This window comes from Cervus canadensis, chromosome 17, assembly GCF_019320065.1.
Source record: "Cervus canadensis isolate Bull #8, Minnesota chromosome 17, ASM1932006v1, whole genome shotgun sequence".
Lineage (NCBI taxonomy): Eukaryota > Metazoa > Chordata > Mammalia > Artiodactyla > Cervidae > Cervus > Cervus canadensis.
Window position 1 is genome coordinate 53,032,414 of NC_057402.1, and position 25,411 is coordinate 53,057,824.

The 25,411-nt window shown below is 49.6% G+C and overlaps 1 protein-coding gene across 1 annotated transcript in view; it reads left to right on the top strand.

Moving 5' to 3' along the window:
- ST8SIA2 (ST8 alpha-N-acetyl-neuraminide alpha-2,8-sialyltransferase 2) overlaps positions 1-25,411 on the top strand; it is a 76,535-nt gene that overhangs the window by 37,246 nt on the left and 13,878 nt on the right. The window contains exons 2-5 of the mRNA XM_043434499.1: positions 3,910-3,972; positions 6,182-6,310; positions 13,390-13,647; positions 17,250-17,543. Coding sequence (XP_043290434.1) covers positions 3,910-3,972; positions 6,182-6,310; positions 13,390-13,647; positions 17,250-17,543 — 744 coding nt within the window. The remainder of the gene's footprint in view (positions 1-3,909; positions 3,973-6,181; positions 6,311-13,389; positions 13,648-17,249; positions 17,544-25,411) is intronic.

A 25,411-nucleotide genomic window follows, 5' to 3' on the forward strand; every position in this document is an offset into this window, starting at 1 on the left:
AGCCCTCATATTCCAGGAAGGACGCTGGAGAGAGTTTGTTGAGCTTTGCAGTTTGTATAAGCAGAATTTTAAATTTTTATGAAGTCAAATCTGTCTGCATTCCCTCTTAGGGTTTCTTCTTACACTCCTGAATTTTAGAAGTCCTTCACATTTGCTCCTCATACCTCATCAAGATTTGATAAATATTCTCTTCCATCTTCATACCAATTTCGTATGGGTTGCCTTCTTTAAATATTTAACTGTTTAATTCAGTCTTTTCCAGAGGTGGTACAAGAGTTCTTGGCGATAATGTAAGATGATCTTGGGAATTCCATTGATAAATATTTTGGGGGGTAATGGTTTTGTGTTCTTTTCAAATGAGTATATTTTCATGATATGAAACCCATATTTTCACCGATGGCATTGCTTAGGTTAAGAACTTTTAAAAAGATGAGTCAATTAAAAAACTTAAGTAGGTAGTAGAATGGGTGATAAACAAAATATGGCAAACTGCTGATAAGAATAGGAGCATTATTAGGGTCTGAGAAACACTAGTTAAATCCACTTGAAATTTATAAATCAGGGAACACTTAACCTGATTTCCCTCCAACTCACCTCCAGATTATTAATCAACTACTTCAAACCATTTATCGAATTTCTCATTGATGTAATTTTTAAAAAATAATACATCAGTTCTAGACAATCTTTTTGTTCCATTAACTTTTCATTAATCTTGAGCTGTGACCACACTTTTAATTACTATACTTGACTTAATATCTGGCCCAGCAAGTGTTCCCTCCCGACAAGGAGTGCTGATTTTGAAAACAGGGGTTGGTGTCAGGGTCAGGGCATGGTGAAAGGTCAGTGACTTGTGGACAGCAGCATGCCCAGGAGAGCCCCTGGGCTCTGACCTAAGTATAATAGATGATGGTTACAGGTCGGAGCTGGCCAGGTAGTCCCAGACCCTTGAATTAGAAGTGTGAGTGATCTGCCATCCCAAGGGGGAATGAAGAGAGACAAGAAAGAGATATTACGCATTGATTGCAACGTGAGGAACCTATGATACTCTGTGCAATTAAAAATTAGACTATGTGTGATGAAATCTGAGACCTGAAGGGAGGCCTGGGCGGAGGCACAGGATGAGTCATAGCACCCTTCCTGCTGCCGGCTCATCGGGCTATGAGGCAGAATGATTCTCACTGCAAACAGTGTTGAAAAGGCATTTCAATCTATCAGGAAAACAAACACACACGCAGTCACATATACACACACACAATGTTATATCTACAAGTATGTGAATCGTAAAGAAATTAAGGATTTCTGGTTTCAGACTTAAAACTAGTGAGGAAATAGGCATTGGCTTCCCCCACAGAGTTCTTTAAATTAATTAATTAAGTTAAATGTTAATTAAATCACAATGATTTTGCAGTGATTTTAATTGTTTCTTTGAAGTATACCAGCACCTTGGCTGAAGGTCTAGATGGAACTTTAAAAAAATGGAAAAAGCATGGAGAACATCTCCTCAAACCACATATCCTACAAATCAGTGGGGGAAATTATTTAATTTAACCATTAGTCTTGATCTTGGGCGGCCTTGGCCTGCAATGGCTTGGGTTCCCAGCCAGAGATTGAGGCCAGGTCATGGTGGTGAAGGAAATGGCAACCCACTCCAGTAATCTTGCCTGGAGCATTCCATGGACAGAGGAGCCTGGCAGGCTACAGTCCATGGGGTTGCAAAGAGTCAGGCATGACTGAGCAACTATTACTCACTTACTCACGGTGGTGAAAGCACCAGATCCTAGCCACTAGACCAGTGGTCAGTGACCAGGGCCCTGGCCTTCAGCTTTGCAGAAAAGAATTCCAACAAAGACGGAAATAGTGAAGCAAGTCAAGTATTATATTAAGAAGAGAAAGAATTGCAGTACATGTGGATAGACACATGGGTGGACTCAGGGAGAGAAATAGAGTCACTGAGTCACACCCTCGTGGCAATTTGAATTACTTCTATGGGACATTTCTTCTGGGTGTCCTTTGGCCAATCATTATGATTTGCCTGGTTCACAGCCCGTATTTGATATATCGCAGGATCCTCCCATGTGTGCACACACATCCCTTAGCCAAGGTGAGTTCTACCAAAAAGGCTTCTGGGTAGAACCTCCCTTAACATGACTCCCCTTTGGCCCCCAAGGAGCTTTCTCTGTGCATGTGTGGTTGGGAAGGTCAGGAAGACAAGTGGTCTGAGCAGGGCCCAGCCTCCTCCCTTAATTGTCCTGCTAGCCTCCTCTTGGCATTTCAGTCAATAGGGAATGAATCTCCAATAGCTTTGCCCTGGGTGGGGGAGGACCATCTGCCTCCTGCCTCAGTCTCACATACAACTTTTTAATAAAAACACACACAGAGCACAAAGTGGGCTGAATACCAAGGGCAGATAGATTTCTCTCTCCCCTGACCCAGTGCCATTGGCAAAGTAGGGTGAAACTTCATGGCCCTATAGCCCCCACTCAGGACCGAGTCTGACAGAACTGCAGAAACGGGGGGACTGGAAAGGGCCTTAGAGAGCTTCGGCTCCCACAGCTTATCCTCCAGAGAAAGAAGCAAAGGACACTCATACTCACCCGTCTCCTGCTCCCCCACAAAGTGACACTGCTATTATTTTTCCTGCCACCAAAAAGCAAATCATTTTCACATTTGGTTGGAGGCACTGGTTGAGTCAGTCTCGCTACCTCTGTTAGCTTCTGAGATCTTAAGTTTGGAGACAGTGTGGTGGACAACATCTCACCACCAGCTGTTGTTGTTGTCACTCAGTCATGTCCAACTCTTTGGGACCCCATGGACGCAGCACACCAGGCTTCCCTGTCCATCACCAGCTCCCGGAGCTTGCTCAGACTCATGTCCATTGAGTCGATGATGCCATCCAACCATCTCCTCCTCTAGTCATCCCCTTCTCCTCCCGCCTTCAATCTTTCCCAGCATCAGGGTCTTTTCCAGTGAGTTGGCTCTTTGCATCAGGTGTCCAAAGTATTGGAGATTCAGCTTCAGCATCAGTCCTTCTGATGAATATTCAGGGCGTATTTCCTTTAGGGTTGACTGGTTTGATCTCCTTGCTGTCTGTCCAAGGGACACTCAAGAGTCCTCTCCAACACCACAGTTCAAAAGCATCAATTCTTTGGCACTCAGCCTTCTTCATGATCCAATTCTCACATCTGTACGTGACTACTGGAAAAGCCATAGCCTTGACTATACGAACCTTTGTAGGCAAAGTGATGTCTCTGCTTTTTAATACACTGTATAGGTTTTGTCATATCTTTTCCTCCAGTGGGCAAGGGTCTTGTAATTTCTTGGCTGAAGTCACCATCCACAGTGATTTTAGAGCCCCAGAAAACAATCTACCACTATTTACACTATTCCACCATCTATTTGCCATGATGTGATGGGGCCGGATGCCACGATCTTTGTTTTTTGAACAAAGTTGATTTTTAGGTCAACCTTTTCACTCTCCTCTTTCACTTTCATCAAGGTAAGTGAAAACAAAAGACAAAGGGCAGATGCTGAGTCAGGCTATAGTAAAGGCTGAGTCATGCTACAGCCGGTGCTGAGTGGTGCTAGAGCATGCTAGCCTGCGGGGTTAACCAGAGGGGATGAATCCCAGAGGAGTCTGTCTCCAAGTCAGATGAAATTCTCAGGTGGAAACCTAGGTGGGAATTGAAACAATGCTCAAGTGGGAGGCAGGAAAGGACCTGAGGTCAGCTTCCCGTCAGAGGCTTGGGTTTGTGGCTGGATCAGGATGCTGTCCCTTCTGGAGAAGCCGGGGTGAGGACGCATCCTCCCTCTGTACTTCTCCAAGGCGGGCTGCAGGAGCTCCTGGTGACTGAAGAGGGCTTTGCAAAAAAGAGCTGGATTTATAAATAATGCATTTCCTTTGTCTTGCAGGAATTCTGGAGGCAGAGGTACAATCAGATCAGCTGTGAACAGCTTACATAGCAAATCTAATAGGTTTGTAAATTAGATTTTGTGTTCATTTGTTTTTGCTGTAAGGCAGCTATTAATCTGCTTCTCCTCTTTGCTGGATGGTGCCCTTCTTACTTAGCAAATAGATCTGTTTCGTTTCACTTTGGCTTTGCATTTCCTAATCAGTGTGAGGGGGGTGGGGAGCTGTTGATAGAAGAGCCCAGGAAATGGCCCCCGGTCTAGGGGCTGCAGGAGATGGAAAATTCAGATGGGTAAGAGTCTTTCTGAAAAGGAGCCCACCCACTTGGAGGCACTTGAGCCACCAATGAGCTTATTCATAACTTGAATTTTTGCCAGATAATGGAGACTCAGGAATCAGGATTTTCAGCCCGTTTCATGGGGAGAGATAAAGATGGAAAATAGAGCACTCAGAAACTTTGTTGAGATCTCTTAAAAATATTTAGGAAGTCATCTCAGAACTGTTAACCTTGACTATTGAAGTCACCAAGTGAAGTGAAAGTCACTCAGTCATGTCCCACTGTTTGTGACCTCATGGACTATGCAGTCCATGGAATTCTCCAGGCCAGAGCACTGGAGTGGGTAGCCCTTCCCTTCTCCAGGGGATCTTCCCAACCCAGGGATTGAACCCAGGTGTCCCGCATTGCAGACGTATTCTTTACCAGCTGAGCCACAAGGGAAACCCATGATTACTGAAGGCACACTCTAAATCTAAAAGAGTGTTTCCCCAAATGACAGTCTTTGGCCAGAGGACAGCTTGATGCTGGAGAGTGAGAAGATGCTTTACAAGCCAACAGGCCCAGGCTTAACACTGGGTATGGTTGGACCATGCCTAGTCCCCATTCAGAGAATCTTCCTCTTGCACACCCTCTTTCTGTAAATGGGGAAACTGAGGCTCAGAGTGATAAAGTAATTTGCCTGTAGTCTCACAGCTTGTGAAATCTTTCCACTACACCCTCTGCCTCTGTTCATGAAGACAGCAGAACTTGCAAAGGGTCAGGTCTTCTGTTTCCTTTGATAGCTCCCTTTAGGCCTGTCAGCTGGAGGAATACCCAAACCCTTGAATTTTCTATTCTCTGCCAAAGTTGCATATTTTTGAATCTCTGACAAGTAGTATCAGCCAGAGGAGTCAGAAATATTGGGAACGGAGGTATGTGGGGAGAAAGTGCCTCCCCCAAATAAATTTCTTCTCTACCTACAGAAGGCAAAATAGAGCCCTGGGTTTAGACCTATTAAAAGAATTTCATCTTTTTTAGCGTGGCTGTTCCAAGGTAAATGCAGAGGCCATAGATGTTTGGTTTGAATCCTTTCAAGCTCCAGAATTTGACATCACAAATCCACTTGTCATTCTAACTGAGAGAATGTGCTGTCAGCACACACAAAAGGAACTTGTGATGTGACCCACATGCATCACTGTGGTTCCTGCGCTTTTAGAGATGTGATTGTAACCTGGTTTCTTAGAAACCCACTAGCTTAGATTTCAAGCCGCTGAATTCAAGCAGGTCCTGTACTGCCTGAGTCAGGTGGGAAGATGATGAAGGCACCCAGAATTATGTATGAGTGGCCTCAGGCATTCAGAGCCAGCCAGCAACTTCATCCATCCAGGCTCCCCCAGGGTCAAATTCAAATTCAGCAAGCACTTATTTATTGAGCATCTGCTATGTTAGACCGTTGGGGAATGCAGAAACGAGTGAGGGAGGTCCCCTGTTGACAGTCTAGTGGGAGAGAGAAACAGAGCTCGAATAACTCTGGAACAAGGCGGGTATTTGAAGAGGCATCTTACAAATGAGGGATAATGAGATAAGGCTACATCCCATTGCCCCAGTATGAGTTTTTGTTTTCCTCTTTATTACATTTGTAAACCATCTCATGATACGAGGTTGTTAATGCAAGTGCTCTGCTGAGTTTTGCAAAAGTGGCCTGAAGAAGGATTACTATTCTGTCAGTGACTGCTAAGTTTCACTCAGAGGAAACATTGTGGGTGGGAGAGGGGAGAGAGATAGTTTATCACCCCCTTCCTGTCTCCCAGAATATATGTAGGTTATACCTGAGGGAGAGAGTTGGTGCATTCTAGAAGATAAATAGACTTCCTTCCCATCCCAGGTAATAACTGCAATTTTGCTCCTCCGAAGAAGTTTACATTCAAGCTCGTGCAAAAACAAAACTATTAGGCTTGTCATTGGCTTGCTAACAGATCATGTCTCCCCTCTTCCTCTTTTCTCCCCTCCTCTTCCAGAGCTGAAGTTGTGATAAATGGCTCCTCGTTGCCAGCTGTTGTTGACAGAAGTAATGAAAGCATTAAGCACAACATCCAGCCAGCCTCGGCCAAATGGAGACACAACCAGACGCTCTCTCTGAGGATCAGGTAGTGGTAATTACCTCTAGGACAAGAGACAGACTTGGCCTTCTTTGGCACAAGCCAGCAAATTGCCTCTCTCCATCACCTAAGGAAGTCAGAATAGAAATAAAATGTTTACCTCCCGCCGAGGCAGGTTTCATCTCTAAGCGATCAATTGAAAATAAAAACCCCAGACAAGCCCGGCAGCCCATGTGTGTGTGGCGACTGGAGTCGGGAGGTAGCAGGAGCAGCCAGCTGAGGTCCTGGGTTTTCGAGGAGCCAGGCTCCAGGTCAGCAGCAGAGAGAGCCTGGTGGGGGTTGGGGGGGATGCACAGAGATCACAGATGGCTTCTTTCCAGAGGAGCCTGAAGCAGCAGCCCTCGCTGCTTCCATCCATCCCCCCCTTTCAGCAGCCAGAGTCCTCCTGTTTGCCTTTGGGGAGTGGTCCACTCCCGTGGTCCTTGAGTCAGCAAGCCCCTCCCTGATGACATGAAAGTGAAAAGTCACATCCCGGCAGCAGGTGACCCAGGAGCTGACGGGACACCTAACCGCAAAGGGAGGGTCTGTTTAACCAAAGAGCAGCTCTAGTCCTGATCTTTAAAAAAAAAAAATTGATTCATTAAGTAATTTTTGGCTGTGCTGGGTCTGCTCGGACTTTCCTCCAGTTGCAGTGCATGGGCTTCTATTTGCAGTGGATTCTCTTGTTGCGGAGCACGGGCTCTAGGGCACGTGGGCTCAGTAGTCGCCGCGTGCAGGCTCAGTGGTCGCTGCGTGTGGGCCCAGTAGCTGCTGTGTGTGGGCTCAGTAGTCATCATGTATGGGTTCAGTGCTCGCCACCTGTGGGCTCAGTAGCTGCCACATGTGGGCTCAGTAGTCGCCGCGTGTGGGCTCAGTAGTCATCATGTGTGGGCTCAGTGCTCACCACTTGTGGGCTCAGTGCTCACCATGTGTGGGCTCAGTAGTCATCACGTGTGGGGCTCAGTAGTCATCGCGTGTGGGGCTCAGTGCTCGCCACATGTGGACTCAGTAGTCACCGCGTGTGGACTCAGTAGTCATCACGTGCAGGCTCAGTAGTCGCCTCGTGTGGGCTCAGTAGTCATCATGTGTGGGCTCAGTAGTCGCCGCGTGTGGGTTCGGTAGTCATCATGTGTGGGCTCAGTGCTCGCCACATATGGGCTCAGTGCTTTCCACGTGTGGGCTCAGTAGTCACCACGTGTGGGCTCAGTAGTCATCGTGTGTGGGCTCAGTAGTCATCACGTGTGGGGCTCAGTAGTCATCGCGTGTGGGGCTCAGTGCTCGCCACATGTGGACTCAGTAGTCACCGCGTGTGGACTCAGTAGTCATCACGTGCAGGCTCAGTAGTCGCCTCGTGTGGGCTCAGTAGTCGCCTCGTGTGGGCTCAGTAGTCATCATGTGTGGGCTCAGTAGTCACCACGTGTGGGCTCAGTAGTCATCGTGTGTGGGCTCAGTAGTCATCACGTGTGGGGCTCAGTAGTCACCCCGTGTGGGTTCAGTAGTCGCCACATCTGGGATCAGTATTCATCATGTATGGGCTCAGTAGCTGCCACGTGTGGGCTCAGTAGTCATCATGTGTGGGCTCAGTGCTTGCCGCGTGTGGGCTCAGTAGTCATCATGTGTGGGCTCAGTGCTCGCCACATGTGGGCTCAGTGCTCACCGCTTGTGAGCTCAGTAGTCATCATGTGTAGGCTCAGTAGTCACCACGTGTGAGCTCAGTAGTCACCACATGTGGGCTCAGTAGTCATCGTGTGTGGGTTCAGTAGACATCACGTGTGGGGCTCAGTAGTCATCGCGTGTGGAGCTCAGTGCTCGCTGCATGTGGGCTCAGTAGTCATCATGTGTGGGCTCAGTGCTCGCCACGTGTGAGCTCAGTAGTCACCACATGTGGGCTCAGTAGTCATCGTGTGTGGGTTCAGTAGACATCACGTGTGGGGCTCAGTAGTCATCGCGTGTGGAGCTCAGTGCTCACTGCATGTGGGCTCAGTAGTCATCATGTGTGGGCTCAGTGCTCGCCATGTGTGGGCTCAGTAGTCACCGCGTGTGGACTCAGTAGTCATCATGTGCAGGCTCAGTGCTTGCCATGTGTGGGCTCAGTAGTTGCCTCGTGTGGGCTCAGTAGTCATCATGTGTGGGCTCAGTAGTCACCATGTGTGGACTCAGTAGTCATCACGTGCAGGCTCAGTGCTCGCCACGTGTGGGCTCAGTAGTCGCCTTGTGTGGGTTCAGTAGTCGCCACATCTGGGATCAGTTGTCACCATGTATGGGCTCAGTAGCTGCCACATGTGGGCTCAGTAGCTGCCTCGTGTGGGCTCAGTGCTTTCCACGTGTGGGCTTAGTAGTCATCATGTGTGGGCTCAGTGCTCGCCGCGTGTAGGCTCAGTAGTCACTGCATGTGGGCTCAGTAGTCACCGCATGTGGGCTCAGTAGTCACCGCATGTGGGCTCAGTAGTCACCGTGTATGGGCTCAGTAGTCATCGTGTGTGGGCTCTGTAGTCATCGTATATGGGCTCAGTAATCACCTCATGTGGGCTCAGTAGTCATCATGTGTGGGCTCAGTAGCTGCTGTGTGTGGGCTCAGTGCTTTCCACATGTGGGCTCAGTAGTCATCACGTGTGGGCTCAGTGCTCGCCGTGTGTGGGCTCAGTAGTCACCACGTGTGGGCTCAGCAGTCGCCACATGTGGGCTCAGCAGTCGACGTTCCCGGTCTCCAGAGCCTGGGCTCAGCAGTCACGGTGCACAGGCTCAGCTGCCCCTCGGCATGGAGAATCGTCCTGGATCTGGCATCAAACCCGTGTCTCCTGTGGATTCACCACCACTGGGCCCCCAGGGAAGCCCCTCCTGTCCTGATCCTTGCGGAGCGATGTTTCCAGAGCGGTGTGGTCATTGTTGGGCGGTGGGAATGGGGAGCTGTTGCGGGGGGATTCTGAGGTCAGCACGGTGGCCACTTGGCTTGGACAGAGCTGCGGTAGACCGGCACAGACTGGTCAGTGCAGCATCCATTCCCTTGCAGGCGTTGTGCTGGGAGCTGACGTGAATCAGACCTGCTCGCAGCAGACCAAGTGTCCCAAAGCTAGAGCCCGGCCGTGAGATACTGACAGTGGGCTGTGTCACCTCATAGAAATAGGTGGGAAAGCTCCTAGAGCTGAGCGCTTCATTTGGTAAGGGGGCTAAGAGGGCCGGCCAGGAGACACTTGCCAGGTGCAGTGGGTTTGGAGGGATACTTAGGAGTTTGCCAGGCATGCCATGCTGCTGCCTGAAGTCTGGTGTCTGTGCTCAGCATTGCTGGAGCACCCCTCGGGAGGAGGGGAGGAGGGGATGATGGTGTGGTAGCCAGGACCAGGTGAGAAAGCTCTGACATCACGGGGAGGCCAAGAACGGGGGACGGGGGCCCGGGAGTCAGCCTGGACCTTAGCCGCTAGAAGGGCCACCACGCAGAGTGGGGAGCTGCCCCCTCCAGGTGGGCTCACTATCAAAATGCCCCCCACCCCCTGGTTCTTGAAGCTTGGCTTTGGGACCTGAGGAGGTGTGGGGAGTAGGGAGGATGAGCTGGGAGGGCTGGCAGCTGACAAAGTGCCTGAAGGAGTGGACCCCTGTCACCTCCCTTCTGCCCACTCTCACATCTCTTCTGAGATCCGTGTGGTGGGGGGCCCGGCCCTCGTCTTACACCCCAACCGCTGCCAGCCTGCCCTTACTGACCCCCGGTCAGCGGCCCCGGGGAGCACTAGGCCTGAGGCTGCTGTCACAAATTTCCACCAACTTGGTGGCTTCAAACAAAAGAAAATGCATTCCCTTACTGTTCTGGGGGCCAGAATTGTGAGCGCGGCCTCTGAAGGCTCCAGGGGAGACTGTGTCTTCACCCTTCCAGCTTCTGCTGACTCCAGGCGCTCCCCATCGTGTGGCTGAGCCACTCGTCTCCGCCCCGTCTTCACAGAGCCTTTCCCTCTGTGTCTGTGTGTCCCCTCTCCTATCTCTGATAAGGACACTTGTCGTTGGATTTAGGCCCAGCGGGGTAATCAAGATGACCTCGAGATCCTTAATTTAATTACATTTGCAAAGATGCTGTTTCCAAATATAGCACCTCACAGTTCTCAAGGGTTAGGAAAGTGAAAGTTAAGTGAAAGTCGCTCAGTCGTGTCTGACTCTTTGCGACCCCATGGACTATACAGTCCAAGGAATTCTCCAGGCCAGAATACTGGAGTGAGTAGCCTTTCCCTTCTCCAGGGGATCTTCCCAACCCAAGGATCAAACCTGGGTCTCCCACACTGCAGGCGGATTCTTTACCAGCTGAGCCACAAGGGAAGCCCAAGAATACTAGAGTGGGTAGCCTGTCCCTTCTCCAGGGGATTTTCCCAACCCAGGAATCGAACCAGGGTCTCCTGCATTGCAGGTGGATTCTTTACCAGCTGAGCTACCAGGGAAGCCCCATGTATTTGGGGGAGCCCCTATTCACCCCAGGCTTGCCTGGTGGCTCAGATGATAAAGAATCTGCCTGCAATTGAGGAGACCCAGATTCCTTCCCTGGGTGGGGAAGATCCCCTGGAGAAGGGAATGGCAATCCACTCCAGTATCCTTGCCTGGAAAATCTCATGGACAGGAGCCTGGTGAGCGATGGTCCATGAGGTCACAGAGTCAGACATGACTGAGCAACTAATACTTTCACTTTCATTCACTCCAGTGTGGCTCAATGGTAAAGAAACTGCCTGCCAATGCAGGAGATGCAGGTTTGATCTCTGGGTTGGGAAGATCCCTGGAGAAGGAAATGGCAACCCACTCCAGTATTCTTGCCTGGCAAATCCCATGGATAGAGGAGCCTGGGGGCTACAGTCCACGGGGTCTCAAGAGGCGGGCACGATGAGTGACTGAGCAGACATGTGCACCAGCTGTGAGTGAAAGCTTTCTGCCAGAACAAGCCCACCTGTGATCTCCGCTTACCCTTTCTCCCACCACCGGGTAGAGAAAGGACATCCCCACCCCTTTGGAGAAGAACAGACTGTGGCCTTCGTAGGGAGCCTGCAAACGCCCAGCCACCCCGGCAGGAACAACGTGCCTTCACCCAGCGGGGAAAAGGATCTCCTTCATCTTCCTTCAATTAGTCACCAACATTATTCATAATAAAGATTCTGCGAGTGATTTGGAATGCTGTTTAATAACTGGTAGTAATTTCTCATAATTAGTTAGAAATTAATTCAGGCACAGAGGAATTTCTCTATGGGCTTTCTGGGGGCTCTTTGCTTTTAAATACTCTGGGGTAAGCAATTGCAAAGGTTTCAGCAATTTCCAAGCCATATTAGTTTGTCAATTGCGTCACCTTTGGTAAAGGTTCAGTAAATAAAAACAATGCCTCTGTTTTCCATTAAGAGATAGAAATTATTCATCAAGGGTGGTTTCCCATGCATGAAAACATGAGATTCAGGTCATTAATAAGGCAAGACCAGTGGAAGAAGAGCATTATGCCCTGTCAAGCATTCTAGCCACCCCTGGGCAATGCCAAAGGCTCCCAAACCTGGACCCACCTAAGAGTCCCCTGTGGGCCTTTCAAAGCGTGCTGAGACCCGGGCCATGCTGAGAATCAGGATTTCTCAGGTGTCAACCTGGACCTTCTGAATTCTTTATGGTTCCTCAAGTGATTGAATGTGCACCCCACCAGGATACATCACAGGTTGTGACCATCTCAGAGAACACGGATTCTTGGGGATCAGTGTTACCATCTGTCCAATGGGGCAGCCACCTTGCAAATCCTTACATTTGCAAAATGTGTGATGGTCCTGTCCGTCTGGAGCTTGGTGGAAATGAAGAACAATCTCATCCTATCTGTTCTAGATGGGGGCTCGCTTGCTATAGGAAGTGAAGTTAATTCCAGCTGATCTGGGTACCAGATTTCCTTCTCCTGATGACTTGAATCATGTCTAAAAATCTTTGGGGCAGTGTGTGTGTGTTAGTCACTCAGTCATGTCCGACTCTTTGCAACCCCACAGACTGTATAGCCTGCCAGGCTTCTCTGTCCATGGGATTCTCCAGGCAAGAATACTGGAGGGGGAAGACATTCCCTTCTCCAGGTGATCTTCCTGACCCAAGGATTGAACCCAGGTCTCCTGTACTAACCGGTGGACTCATTAACATCTGAACCTCCAGGGAAGCCCTTGGGACAGTATACAGTTTTTGTAATAAAACCTCCAGTTAGGATCCCCAACTTCTTGGGATAAAATTCCCCAGGGGATTCTGAGAGGATTCCGGTCCCTTCTCTGACCACATCCCATCCCATTTATGTGCTTTGCTAGATGATTCTGGAACTTTCCCCCCAGAACTCACCCTGGAGCTGAGAGAGCTGTCCTCTTATTTTGTCCTCAACACAAAGCAGTGCTGCTCTATGGGACCAGACCTCTCTGGGCTTCGTAAATCACAGTTGACAAACTCCAAGCTAGATAGCAGTGAGGAGGGCCAGAGAGCCCACAGCACAGAACGGACCAGCGCAGAGACTTCAGGCCGTGTTCTCGGGCCCACCGAGGGGGAGTGGCTGACACCCCCCACTGCCGTCTGGGAGGCCCCTGTGCCCAGACACGGCTGCCAAGGAGGAAAGCGGGCTCTGAGAAGAAGGGACAGGTGTAATCTTGGGTTCCAGTTCCAACTCAGGACTGCTTGTCAGACGGTGACCCTGAATCCCGCTCAGAGAAGGGGGTCCGACATAGGATGACTACAGTCTGGGTTTGCCCAAGGTTCAGAGACACAGTTTGCCCCTGGGGCACAGAGCTTTCAGCCTAAGACCGTGCTTTCCTAGGCAAACCAGCTCGATGGGTCACCCTTCCTTCAAGATCCCTCCGTGATGAACTCGCATTGAGTCCTAATGACGGCATTTCCCAGGGCGGGTATCTTCTCTTAGAAAGCGGGTGTGAGCACAGCTACCAGATTGGCCTCTGGGCCATTTTGCGAGTCTCTGCCTGGAACCTGTTCTGAGGGCATCTGACCTCTCACTTCACCTGGGTGCGGGTCTGCGGCAGCTCTGCAGGGTGACCGAGGAGAAGAAAAGCCAGGTGGGCAAAAGGCAGCTGGCAACAGCAGACTTTTTCCTCATGTGTGTTTGGCTTTTGCAGGAAGCAAATCTTAAAGTTCTTGGATGCTGAAAAGGACATTTCTGTCCTCAAGGGGACCCTGAAACCTGGAGACATTATTCATTACATCTTCGACCGAGACAGCACAATGAACGTGTCCCAGAACCTCTATGAGCTCCTCCCCAGAACGTCTCCACTGAAAAACAAGCACTTCGGGACGTGTGCCATCGTGGGCAACTCCGGGGTCTTGCTGAACAGCGGCTGTGGGCAGGAGATTGACACCCACAGCTTTGTCATCAGGTAACCGCAATAGGTGCTCTGGACCCAAAGTGGCAGGCATTGCCAGTTATCCCAAGAGGCTGAAACCAGGCTAGTTGGCTTAGATCCCTGTGCATTAGAATTGCTTGGGTAGCCTTGAAAAGTCTCAAAGTCCAGGCTGTGCCCCAGACGATTTAAATCCATCTAAAGGGTCAGAGCCCAGGGAGCCTTAGGGCTTCTGATGTTCAACCAAGACTGAGTATCGCTGATCTAGAACGGAAGCAGGCAGACTCTGTCCCACCGCCTGTTTTTATCAATAAAGTTTTATTGAAACAACAGCCAAGCTCATTCATTCTTGTATCCTCAATGGCTGTTTTCTCACGGCAGTGGATTAGTTGGGCAGAGTTGAAGAATCAAAACAGAGACAGCATACAGCCCACAAGCCTAAAATAATATCTGGCCTCTTAACAGAAAAATTTGCTGACCCCTGGATAGAGCCCAGGACAAAATGTCAGTAAAAAAAAAAAAATAGTCCCTTGGCCAGTTTTTGGCCCAAGCTTATAAAACTCTTTTAAGGTGTATGCTACTAGTATCTTTATTACCCTGTAGACAAAACCTGGGAACTGAGGGGGCAACAGAGAAATTTGGATTTGTACATGACTGTTACTCTCTCCAAAGCATCAGCTCTCATTTTCCAGTCACCTGGGGACACATTTGGACCCAGTTACCCACGGCCCTGACATCTGACCCCCCAACCCAGACTCAGAAACAAGGCCTTGCTGTCCCCTGATCAAAAGTAGGGCACACAGAGCCTCAAATTTCATCCCAAACACACCCCGGCCCTGGCGGAACCGCGTCTCATGTTTCTGTTGGGCCCATCTTGATGCAAAGAGAGCCTTGTCCTCGGCTTTGGGAAGTGGCCTTATCACAGAGCTCCCTGGACCTCAGGACGTGGGACTTGATGGTGTCCTGACTCCTGTGTCCGCTGTGATGGACGCGCCACCGCGGCCTGGAACCCACCCTTGTTTTAATTTGTTATCTTTGCCTGGTTCTGTCTGTGCCTGGCATCCCCGGTGGCTCAGTCCTTTTTTGCAAAGCCCTTGAGTCTAAAGATTGGAGACAGAGGCGAGAAGGGAAGGGAAGTGGCAGGTTTGTCTGATTAGAAGCCAAAGCGGTGAGGGTAGGTGAAAGTGTTAGTTTTTGTTTTTTTTTTATTAGTTGGAGGCTAATTACTTTACAGTATTGTAGTGGTTTTTGTCATACATTGACATGAATCAGCCATGGATTTACATGTATTAAAGTGTTAGTTGCTTACTCGTGTCTGACTCTTTGTGACCCCATGGACCGTACCCCACCAGGCTACTCTGTCCATGGGATTGTCTAGGCAAGAACACTGGAGTGGGTTGCCATGCCCTCCTCCAGGGGATCTTCCTGACCCAGGGATCAAACCTGAGTCTCCTGCACTGCGGGCAGATTGTTTTCCACCTGAGCCACCAGGGAAGGCCTTGGTAGGAAGAATATTAAAGATGCAGAGGGACCAGTCACCTCCTGGGGACCAGGGCAGAGGTGACCTGATTTTCACGGTGATCTTTCTTTGCTCCACCCAGCCTGGCCCCAAGATTTCCAGAGGCCGCGGCAGGTTCTAGTCAACATTTTGTTTTGGACACTTGCACAGAGAGATGAGCAGCGTGGTGTCCAGAGTCTGGTCTTGGCTCTGGTACCCTTTTGTCACTTGACTCAGAGTGTGTCACTCCCCTTTCTGGGCCTTGGTTTCATCGTCTGTAAAATGGGTAGTTGGGCTGGTGGTCTCTGAACTTCAACGAGCGTATGAACCACCTGAGCTTATCAAGAGGCAGGGTCATCAGGGCTGGGGTGAGGCCTGACTGATGCCCATGTGCCGATGCATGGACCCCACCTGGAGAGGCTCAGCCACAGCCTGCTTTGCCTCTCCTGGGACCCACATCCGCAGTGGTCCTCACCCACTTAGAATAGAGGGAGCCGCTTGAAGCAACGTGTGGTTGTCCTTTGACCTTGACTCCATGGCTCTTGCAGATCTGCGTGTCTGTGGGGCAGCCTTGTGTGGTCTTTAGGGACAAAAGTCAGATGGCCCGGCTGTGTACACACCCCCATTTGATGCCAGATGGCAGCACCCCCGACACACAGGCCCTTTGCCATCTCACTCTGCTTGCGGCTCCAGCCTCATCCCCACTACGCAATGTGCCTCTCTCAGACCACATCACCAGCCTTCCCCTACATACCAGCACGGGTCCACACCTCTATGCCCCAGGGATACATTCACTGGGGCCACAGTGTGATGTTTCCTAAGCTGCCCAGTTATAAGACTCAGCTGAAGAGCTTGTAAAAGTATCTATCAATTCCTCAACTCGCCTGCTGAATCCAGATCTCCAGGTGAGGGACCTGGGGAGTCTGTATTTTTAACCAGTGCCTGAGGTGATTCTCCAGCTCTTGCAAGCTGGAGAAACACTCTCCTGAGTAGCCTCATCCACAAACAGGCTTCTGCTCTTCCATCCTCCTAGACTTCCCGCCACGGTTCCCACCTCCGGAAGACCACCCGAAGCGCCTCCTCCCTGGGAGGATGCTGGTAACTACACATGTACTGCGCTCTCCCTGTGGTCCAGCAGCTTTCTAAGTACCGTGGATGTCTAGGCACTGCTTTCATCCCTAGGAGGGGGTCCTGCTGTGATCTCCATCACAGAAGCTGTTGTGACTGTTCCTTAGCCAGCAGGGAAGCTCTCAGAAAGCAGAGAGGTTGAGCAGGTGACCTGGAGTCACACGGGTAGAACGTACTAAGTCGCTTCAGTCGTATCTGACTCTGGGTGACTTTACGGACTGTAGCCCGCCAGGCTCCTCTGGCCATAGGATTCTCCAGGCAAAAATACTGGAGTGGGGTGTCATTTCCTCCTCCAGGGGATCTTCCCGGCCCAGGGACTGAACCTGCATCTCTTATGTCTCCTGCATTGGCAGGCAGGTTCTTTACCACTAGCGCCACCTGGGGAGCCCAGGTAGAAAGTATCAGAACTGAATTCTGAACCCAGGAGTGTGTCTTTGGAGCCCACGCTCTGTCACCTGATGTGACCAGGTCACACTTGCTTATAGCATGGCCATCATGTGGACTAAGGGCTCTTCTACAAGATCCTGAGCGCCAGAAGGCAGGCACTGTACCACTCCTGGGCCCAGCAAGTTTCTGTGAATGTGCTGGAGAGAGTGTGCTCAGTCGTGTCTGACTCTTTGTGACCCCATGGGCTGTAGCCCATCAGGCCCCTCTGTCTGTGGGATTCTCCAGGCAAGAATACTGGAGTGGGTTGCCATTTCCTCCTCCAGGGGATCTTCCCGACCCAGGGATCAAACTCGTATCTCCTGCGTCTCCTGCATCGGCAGGAGGACTCTTCCACTGCTGAGCCACCTGGGAAGCCCACAAATATGCTAAGGACCTGATAAATATATGTAGCAGGAGAAGAAACAGGGATGCCAGAAGGGACCAGAAAGTGCAGGAAGGTGCCCTGGGTCTTTGTTTGGGGATGAGGAGGAAGCAAGGGGAGTAAAGGATGGATAAAGTTAAGGATACGCAGTGGTGCCTCAGCTTTCCCCAAAGGGTCATTCATTGCTGCCTCTTTGTCCGGCAGGTGCAACCTGGCCCCCGTGCAGGAGTATGCCCGGGATGTGGGGCTCAAGACTGACCTGGTGACCATGAACCCCTCCGTCGTCCAGCGGGCCTTCGAGGACTTGGTCAACGCCACGTGGCGAGAGAAGCTGCTGCAGCGGCTGCACAGCCTCAACGGCAGCATCCTGTGGATCCCCGCCTTCATGGCCAGGGGCGGCAAGCAGCGTGTCGAGTGGGTCAACGAGCTCATCTTGAAGCACCGCGTCAACGTGCGTACTGCATACCCCTCTCTGCGCCTGCTGCACGCCGTCCGCGGGTGAGCGGCCCCGGGGTGCGGGAGGGGTGGGGAGGCCGTATTCCTTTCCCAGCTGCGTCTGCAGCCCTCACCCACTAGTTGTCTAACTTCTGCAAGTCTCCTGGCCTTTCTGAGCCTCGTGTCCTGGAGAAGTGGGTCGGCAGATGGGCAGCATGTGGCATGCCGGTGTTGACCAAGGGGTATTGCTTGCCCAGAGAGCCGCGTGGAGAATGATCCTCCGACAGCTGTTGAGCGGAGAAGGAACCATAAGGGGGCAGGAACAGAAGCAGGAATATTTGTTGGGAAGCTCTTGCAGGAGTCCAGGCTGGGACTTACAGTGGCTTAGACTGAGATGCTGGGCGTGAATGTGCCACAGTGTGGCCAGATTTGCTAGAACATTTGGAGTAGCGTCTAAGTGTTAGTTGCTCAGTCATGTCCAACTCTTTTGTGAAAGCCACAGACTGTAGCCCGCCAGGCTCCTCTGCCGTGGGATTTCCCAGGCAAGAACACTGGAGTGGGTTGCCATGCTCTTCTCCGGGGATCTTCCCGACCCAGGGATAGAACCTGGGTCTCCTGCATTGCAGGCAGGTTCTTTGCTCTCTGAGCCACCAGGGAAGCCATTTGGAATAGAGGCGGCAGGACTTGCCAATGGATTCTATTTAAGGACCTCAAGGGGTGAGAGAAAGAGAAAATCCAAGGTGACTGTCAAGATTAGAGGTGGAGCAGATGCTTGGTAGGTGATGTCATTTTCTGTGATGGGAGAATTTGGGGGAAGTTTGTGTGTGTTTGGGCATGTTGAGAAACAGAGCTTTTTCTTGGACATCTTAAGTATGAGATGTCTATCACAAATATACCCCGCCACACTCCTGACCCCCATCTTGGTCCTGCATCTAATGATTCATCCAGTCTCCTGGCAGTTCACAGTCTTGCTCTGGTGTCATAAGACAGTTTCTCAGGCATATTGGAATGATCTTCACTGGGGCCTTACTTAGCCTAACTCGGTGTGACCTGGGAAGCCCTCTGAGCCACCCAGAGAGGACTCATGCTATTCTCATAAAGGTGACCCCTCGAGGCACCCAAGCCTGTGACCCACACTGGTCTCATTAGAGTAGGTATCAGTACAGAAACTCATTGCTCCCAAGAAAGACCCAGAGAAACATGCGGTGAGAGACATTCGTGGCTGATGGAGCAGAGCGGTACCTGCATGGACCAGGGCTCACTGCGGCCACATCCCTCATCCTGGAGGCTGACCTGTCAAGCCTCCCTTTAGCGCCCACTTCACCTCCCCGCCCGCCCCCCCCCCCAGGGAGCTTCCCTGGTGGCTCAGACAATAAAGAATCATCCCACAATGCAGGAGGCCCAGGTTCACCTCTGGGTCCGGAAGATCCCCTGGAGAAGGGAATGGTCACCCACTCCAGTATTCTTCCCTGGAGAATTCCAGGGACAGCGGAGCCTGGCGGGCTACCGTTCATGAGGTCACAAAGGGCCAGACACGACTGAGTAACTTTCAGCTCAGCTCATCCCCTCCCAGGGTGGGGCTGCCGCAGCAACCCCAACTCATCGGTTCAGTCTCCATGCCTTTAACGTCATTTCTTCCTGGAAGGAGGTCTTTAGGTGATTTGGAGGTCAGAGGATATAAGGGAAGGAGATGAACTGCCTGTTGGTAAAGAGAGAAAAAGTCCCTTGGCTGGGGAATGGGCAACCACCTGGAAGAAATGATACAGCCAGAGCTATTTCCAGCTATCATTGACTCACTTTCACCTGTCAAAATAGCATTAAGAGCCAGTAATAAACCCTTTAAACAAACAGGCTGTTAATCCTGAGATTGCCTCGTCTTCCTTTGCAGGAACTCCCCGGAGGAAACAGTGCAGGAGAGACAAATGGGGAGGGCTTCTCCTTTTAGCAAGCGGAGGAGGTGGGGGATGAGGGCTTCAGGGGCTTGGGACGGATTTCTGCCAAGGACCGCCTCCCTCTACGGGGACACTGGGCCTTGTAGGGTTTGTGTCAAGCAGGGATCATCGAGGAGATGAACAGTGTCTGTATTGAGAGGAAGGGCTTGCCTCTGTCCTGATGGGAGCTTATCTGGTGTTTACTGCAAGAGGAAGAATGGGCTGATAAGGGGTGCAGAGCAAAGGCCCCTGAGAAAGGACCAAGGGGTCATAGAGGAGAGGGCTCAGGAGGAAGCTGGCTAAGCGGCAATCTGGCCTAGCGTCACAAACATGGGTTTGGGAGGGAGGGACACCCGGGTTCACATTCCCGCTCGGTTACTCCTTAGCTGCGTAACGAGCTTGACCAGGCGGCTTGTCTCGCAAGCCCTGCTTTCTCTGTGTGTCCACGACAGAAGGTACTGTCCTCGGTCCTAGACGGTGCGGCCGCTGCCACACCGGGGGACAGGCACACAGTCAGGCGTGCCTACTGCCGTCACGGCAGCTGCCTCCAACCCCCAGCCGGGGGAGTAGACTGCTTCTGTAGCCTCAAGAGGTAGAATCAGGATCAGAGGGTGAAACCACAGAAGGGAAAGTACACTTAGGCTCCATCTGATAAAGGTTTCTAAGGAACAGTGGACCAAGTCAAATTCACCTGTCAGGAGCCCTTCACCTCAAAGTTCCAAGATGGGCTGTAGTTTGCAGAATAATCTCATTTCCTTATTAAAAATCTATTTATGAGGTTCTTAATCCAGTCTCAACCCTGTTTATGAGGTGAGACCAGATAAACACTTTTTATTGTGGTAAAATATGCACCACACAAAATTTACCATTTTAACCATTTTTATCTGTACAGTTCAGTAGTGTCCAGCATATTTACATTGTTGTGAAACCGATCTCCAGAACGTTTTAATCTTTCAAATCCAAGATTCTGTATGCATTAAACACAAGTCCCCTTTTCCTCATTCTCTGGTATCCACCTGGTCCCTCAAGCTCTGGTATCCACCATTCTACTTCAGGCACTTATAAATTTGGCTACTTTAGATACCTCATATTAAAGTTGCTCAATTAAAGTGTAAGTTGCTCAATTGTGTCTGACTCTTTGTGACCCCATGAACTGTATTCACCAGGCTCCTCTGTACATGGAATTCTCCAGGCAAGAATATTGGAGTGGGTAGCCACTTCCTTTTCCAGGGGATCTTCCCAATCCAGGAAGATCAAACCTGGGTCTCCTGCATTGCAGCCAGATTCTTTACCATCTGAGCCACCAGGCAGGCCCATTAGTTCCCCTAAAAGACACCTCCTATAAGTAAGTAAAGTAATACTTATATGAGCTTTACTTATATAGTATCTTCTCCTTTGTGACTGGCTTGTTTGGCTTAATGTAATGTCCTCAAGGTTCATCCGTGTTGTAGCACGGGTCAGAATTTCCTCAGTTTTGAAGGCTGAATAGCATTCTATTGTGTATAAATGTCATGTTTTGTTTGTCCATCCATCAATGGACGTTTAGGTTGCTTTCACCTCTTGACTCCTGTGAATAGTGTTGCTATGAAGATGGGTGTGCGAATATCCCTTTGAGAACCTACTTTCTATTCTTGGGATATACACTCAGAAATGGAATTGTTGGATTATAGAGTGGTTCTATTTTTAATCTTTTTAGGACTCTCTATACAGTTTTCCACGGTGGCAGCACCATTTTACAGTCCACCGACAGTGTACAAGAGTTCCAGTTTCTCCACATTCATGCCAACATTTGTTGTTTGATTTCTTCACATCCTTACCAACATTTGTTATTTTGTTTTTTGAGAGTAGCCCATTTTAACCATTTTAAAGTGTACAGTTCATTCAGAAGAAATTCACTATTACAGAAAAACATAGGCGAATGTCTATGATCTTGGGTTTGGCAATGGTTTCCTAAGAATGACTTGAAAAGAACAGGCAACAACGACAATAATACAATAGATAAAAACGGACTTTGTCAAAATTAGAACTCAGTGTGTGCCAAAAAAGCAACACATCAAGAGAGTTAAAAGATAAACTGTAGAATAGGAGAAAATATTTGCAAATCATGTATCTATCAAGGAATTAACGTCCAGAATATATAGAGAAGTCTGATAACAACAAAAAAAATCAAACAACTCACTTCAACAATGGCCAAAGATTTGCATAGACATTTCTCCAAAGATATACAAGGGACCAATAAGCACATGAAAAGGTGCTCAACATCACTAATCACTAGGGAAATATAAGTCAAAACCACAATGCATTGCCACTTCACAGCCACTTGGATGGCTATTATCAAAGCAGTGGAAAATAAAAAGTGGGAGGAAATTGACATCCTTGTGCTTGCTGATGGGACTGTCATGTGGGAATTGACTTTGAGACACCCTGTGTCTCTGTTTTATAAATGAGGAACCCGATGCCCAGACAAGTTTTATGACTTGTATGAGGTCACCCAGTTTCTGTATTTGGGCACACTACAACTGTGTGGATCACAATAAACTGTGGGAAATTCTGAAAGAGATGGGAATACCACACCACCTGATCTGCCTCTTGAGAAACCTGTATGCAGGTCAGGAAGCAACAGTTAGAACTGCACATGGAACAACATTTCTGTTATTGTGTTAGTTGTTGTAGAAAACCCAATTCAAACTGACTTGAGCATGAAAGGGGACTGACCTGATTCAAACAAATGAGGACGCTGGGTTATAATGACCACTAGGATTGTGTGGTACGCTGTAACTCTATGTGTGTGTGTGTGTGTGTGTGTGTCTGTGTCTGTGTGTGTGTCTGTGTGACTCGGCATTGCACATCTCCCTTCAGGCTTGTCCTGACCCAACCACAGATGGCTGTTAGGAGCACTGGGGGGTTCTGTGCTTTTTTTAGTTCACATCCAGGAGACAGAGCACTAGGACCAACACTGAGGCCTGAGGAATATCTTGAGCTGTTTATTTAGACCATCATTAGATGGGAATACCAGACCACCTGACCTGCCTCTTGAGAAATCTGTATGCAGGTCAGGAAGCAACAGTTAGAACTGCACATGGAACAACAGACTGGCTCCAAATAGGAAAAGGAGTACATCAAGACTGTATATTGTCACCCTGCTGATTTAACTTATACGCAGAGTACATCATGAGAAACGCTGGGCTGGAAAAAGCACAAGCTGGAATCAAGTTTGCTAGGAGAAATATCAATAACCTCAGATATGCAGATGACACCACCCTTATGGCAGAAAGTGAAGATGAACGAAAAAGCCTCTTGATGAAAGTGAAAGAAGAGAGTGAAAAAGTTGGCTTAAAGCTCAACCTTCAGAAAACTAAGATCATGACATCCGGTCCCATCACTTCACGGCAAATAGATGGGGAAACACTGGAAACAGTGGCTGACTTTATTTTTTTGGGCTCCAAAATCACTGCAGATGGTGATTGCAGCCATGAAATTAAAAGACGCTTGCTCCTTGGAAGGAAAGTTATGACCAACCTAGATAGCATATTAAAAAGCAGAGACATTACTTTGTCAACAAAGGTCTGTCTAATCAAGGCTATGGTTTTTCCAATGGTCATGTATGGATGTGAGAGTTGGACTATAAAGAAAGCTGAGCGCAGAAGAATTGATGCTTTTGAACTGTGGTGTTGGAGAAGACTCTTGAGAGTCCCGTGGACTGCAAGGAGATCCAACCAGTCCATCCTAAAGATTAGCCCTGGGTGTTCATTAGAGGGACTGATGTTGAAGCTGAAACTCTAATACTTTGGCCACGTGATACAGAGAGCTGACTCATTTGAAAAGACCCTGATGCTGGGAAAGACTGGGGGCAGGAGGAGAAGGGGACAACAGAGGATGAGATGGTTGGATGGCACCATCCATCCACCCGGGTTTGGGTGGACTCCAGGAGTTGGTGATGGACAGGGAGGCCTGGCGTGCTGCGGTTCATGGGGTTGCAAAGAGTCGGACACGACTGAGCGACTGAACTGAGTGAGTTCGGGGGGCTGGGAGCTGCTGCACTCCACAGGTGGTCTGAGCAAACCACAGTGGGTAGCAGCGTATCAAGACTCCACAGGCACAGCACCATTGTCCCAAACACAGGTCCGCTTCCCCACCAGGCGGGACAAACAGGAAGGTCAGCACACCTCAGAATAAACGCATGAGATAGATTTCTGTTTCCAGACCCATTTTACTCATAAGGAAACAGGCTCAGGAATGCTAAAAGAGAGAATCACCTGAGCTCACTCAGATGGGGAGGAGGGGGATTAGAATCCACAATAGAGGTTTCAAAGTTCTCTGCTCCTCCCACCGCCACCCTGTTCCCGTGTCCTTGACAGACAGACTGATCTCTGTCTGTTGACCACTGATGCCCCAGAGTCACTAATTGATTGACTACCAGCCTCCTGTCCTGCCAACTGTCTCCATTTTTTTTACCTGTGACTTACATGAAGGCAGGGGCTTCGCAGGTGGCTCAGTGGTAAAGAATCCGCCTGCCAACGTGGGAGACGTAGGAGATGCAGGTTCAATCCCTGGGTCAGGAAGATCCCCTAGAGGAGGGCATGGAAACCCACTCTGGTATTCTTGCCTGGAGAATTCCATGGACAGAGGAGCCTGGAGAGCTACAGTCTATGGGGTTGCAAAGAGACAAGACCTGGCAACTAAACCACAACAGCACAGACGCACATGAAGGCGTCAGTTGTCTGATTAGCAAATTCACAGGTGGTGTGACTTTGGGGGAATTCCCAATATTTGGGTCCTCAGCGTTGAATGCAAATCTCTCTTGTCAGGCTGAAGTGAAAGTGTTAGTCACTCAGTCATGTCCGACTCTTTGCAACCCCCTGGACTATAGCCCGCCAGTCTCCTCTGTCAATGAAAATCTTCAGGCAAGAACACTGGAGCAGACAGCCATTCCCTTCTCCAAGGGATCTTTCCAACCCAGGGATCAAACTTGGGTCTCCCACATCACAGGCGAATTCTTTACCGTCTGAGCCATGAGGGAAGCCCTTGTCAGGCTGAAACAATGAGCCCATCTAAGAGGAAGATATTTCATATGAATGAATGAATGCAAGACTCTCTACTTGGGTTCCAAACGATTGTACGGGTACAGAGGGATCAACAGATGTGTGGTCGCTCAAAGGGATAACGTGATCGTAACATCTTATCTTTGAGAGTCAGGGAGTTCAGTTACGCCTTGGTCAAATCCCACTCAGAAAACCTCATTCAGTTTTGGGTACCAGGCTGGAGAGGGGCCACAGGGGCAAAGAAATTCAAAAGTTGAAAGGATTTGAAAAGAGCAGTCTCCAAAGAGCATGACAGCAGTCTTTCTTCATTCAGCAAATACAGGCACCTTGAGGGTTCCAGGCCTGTGCTGGGGAAACACAAAAATCATTAAATGAAGGCTCCTGCCTTGAAAGAGTCACTGATTTGGGCTGTGAGGCTGCAATGAGTTCTGGGAAAGAATCTATAGCAGCAGTCCCCAACCTTTTTGGTGTGCATGTGTGCTAAGTCACTTCAGTCGGGTTTGACTCTGTGTGACCTTATGGATTGTAGCCCACCAGGTTCCTCTGTCCATGGGATTCTCCAGGCAAGAATACCAGATTGGGTTGTTATGCCCTCCTCCAGGAGATCTTCCCGACCCAGGAATCAAACCCACATATCTTATGTCTACCTGCATTGACAGGCTGGTTATTTACCAATAGCACCACCTAGGAAGCCCAACGTTTTTGGCACCAGAGACCAATTTCATGGAAGACAATTTTTTTCACGGGCCGGTGTAGGGGATGGTGTTATTCTAGCACATTACATTAATTGTGCACTTTAAGGCTGCCACTGATCTGACAGGAGGTACCAGTCCGTGACCTCGAGGCTGGGGACCCCTGATCTAGAGTGAGCCCAGTTTCCTCTGGACACTGGGAAGAACATTCCATCAAATACGATCATCTGAAGTGAGGGTTGCCTCTTAGGAACGGATGAGTTCCG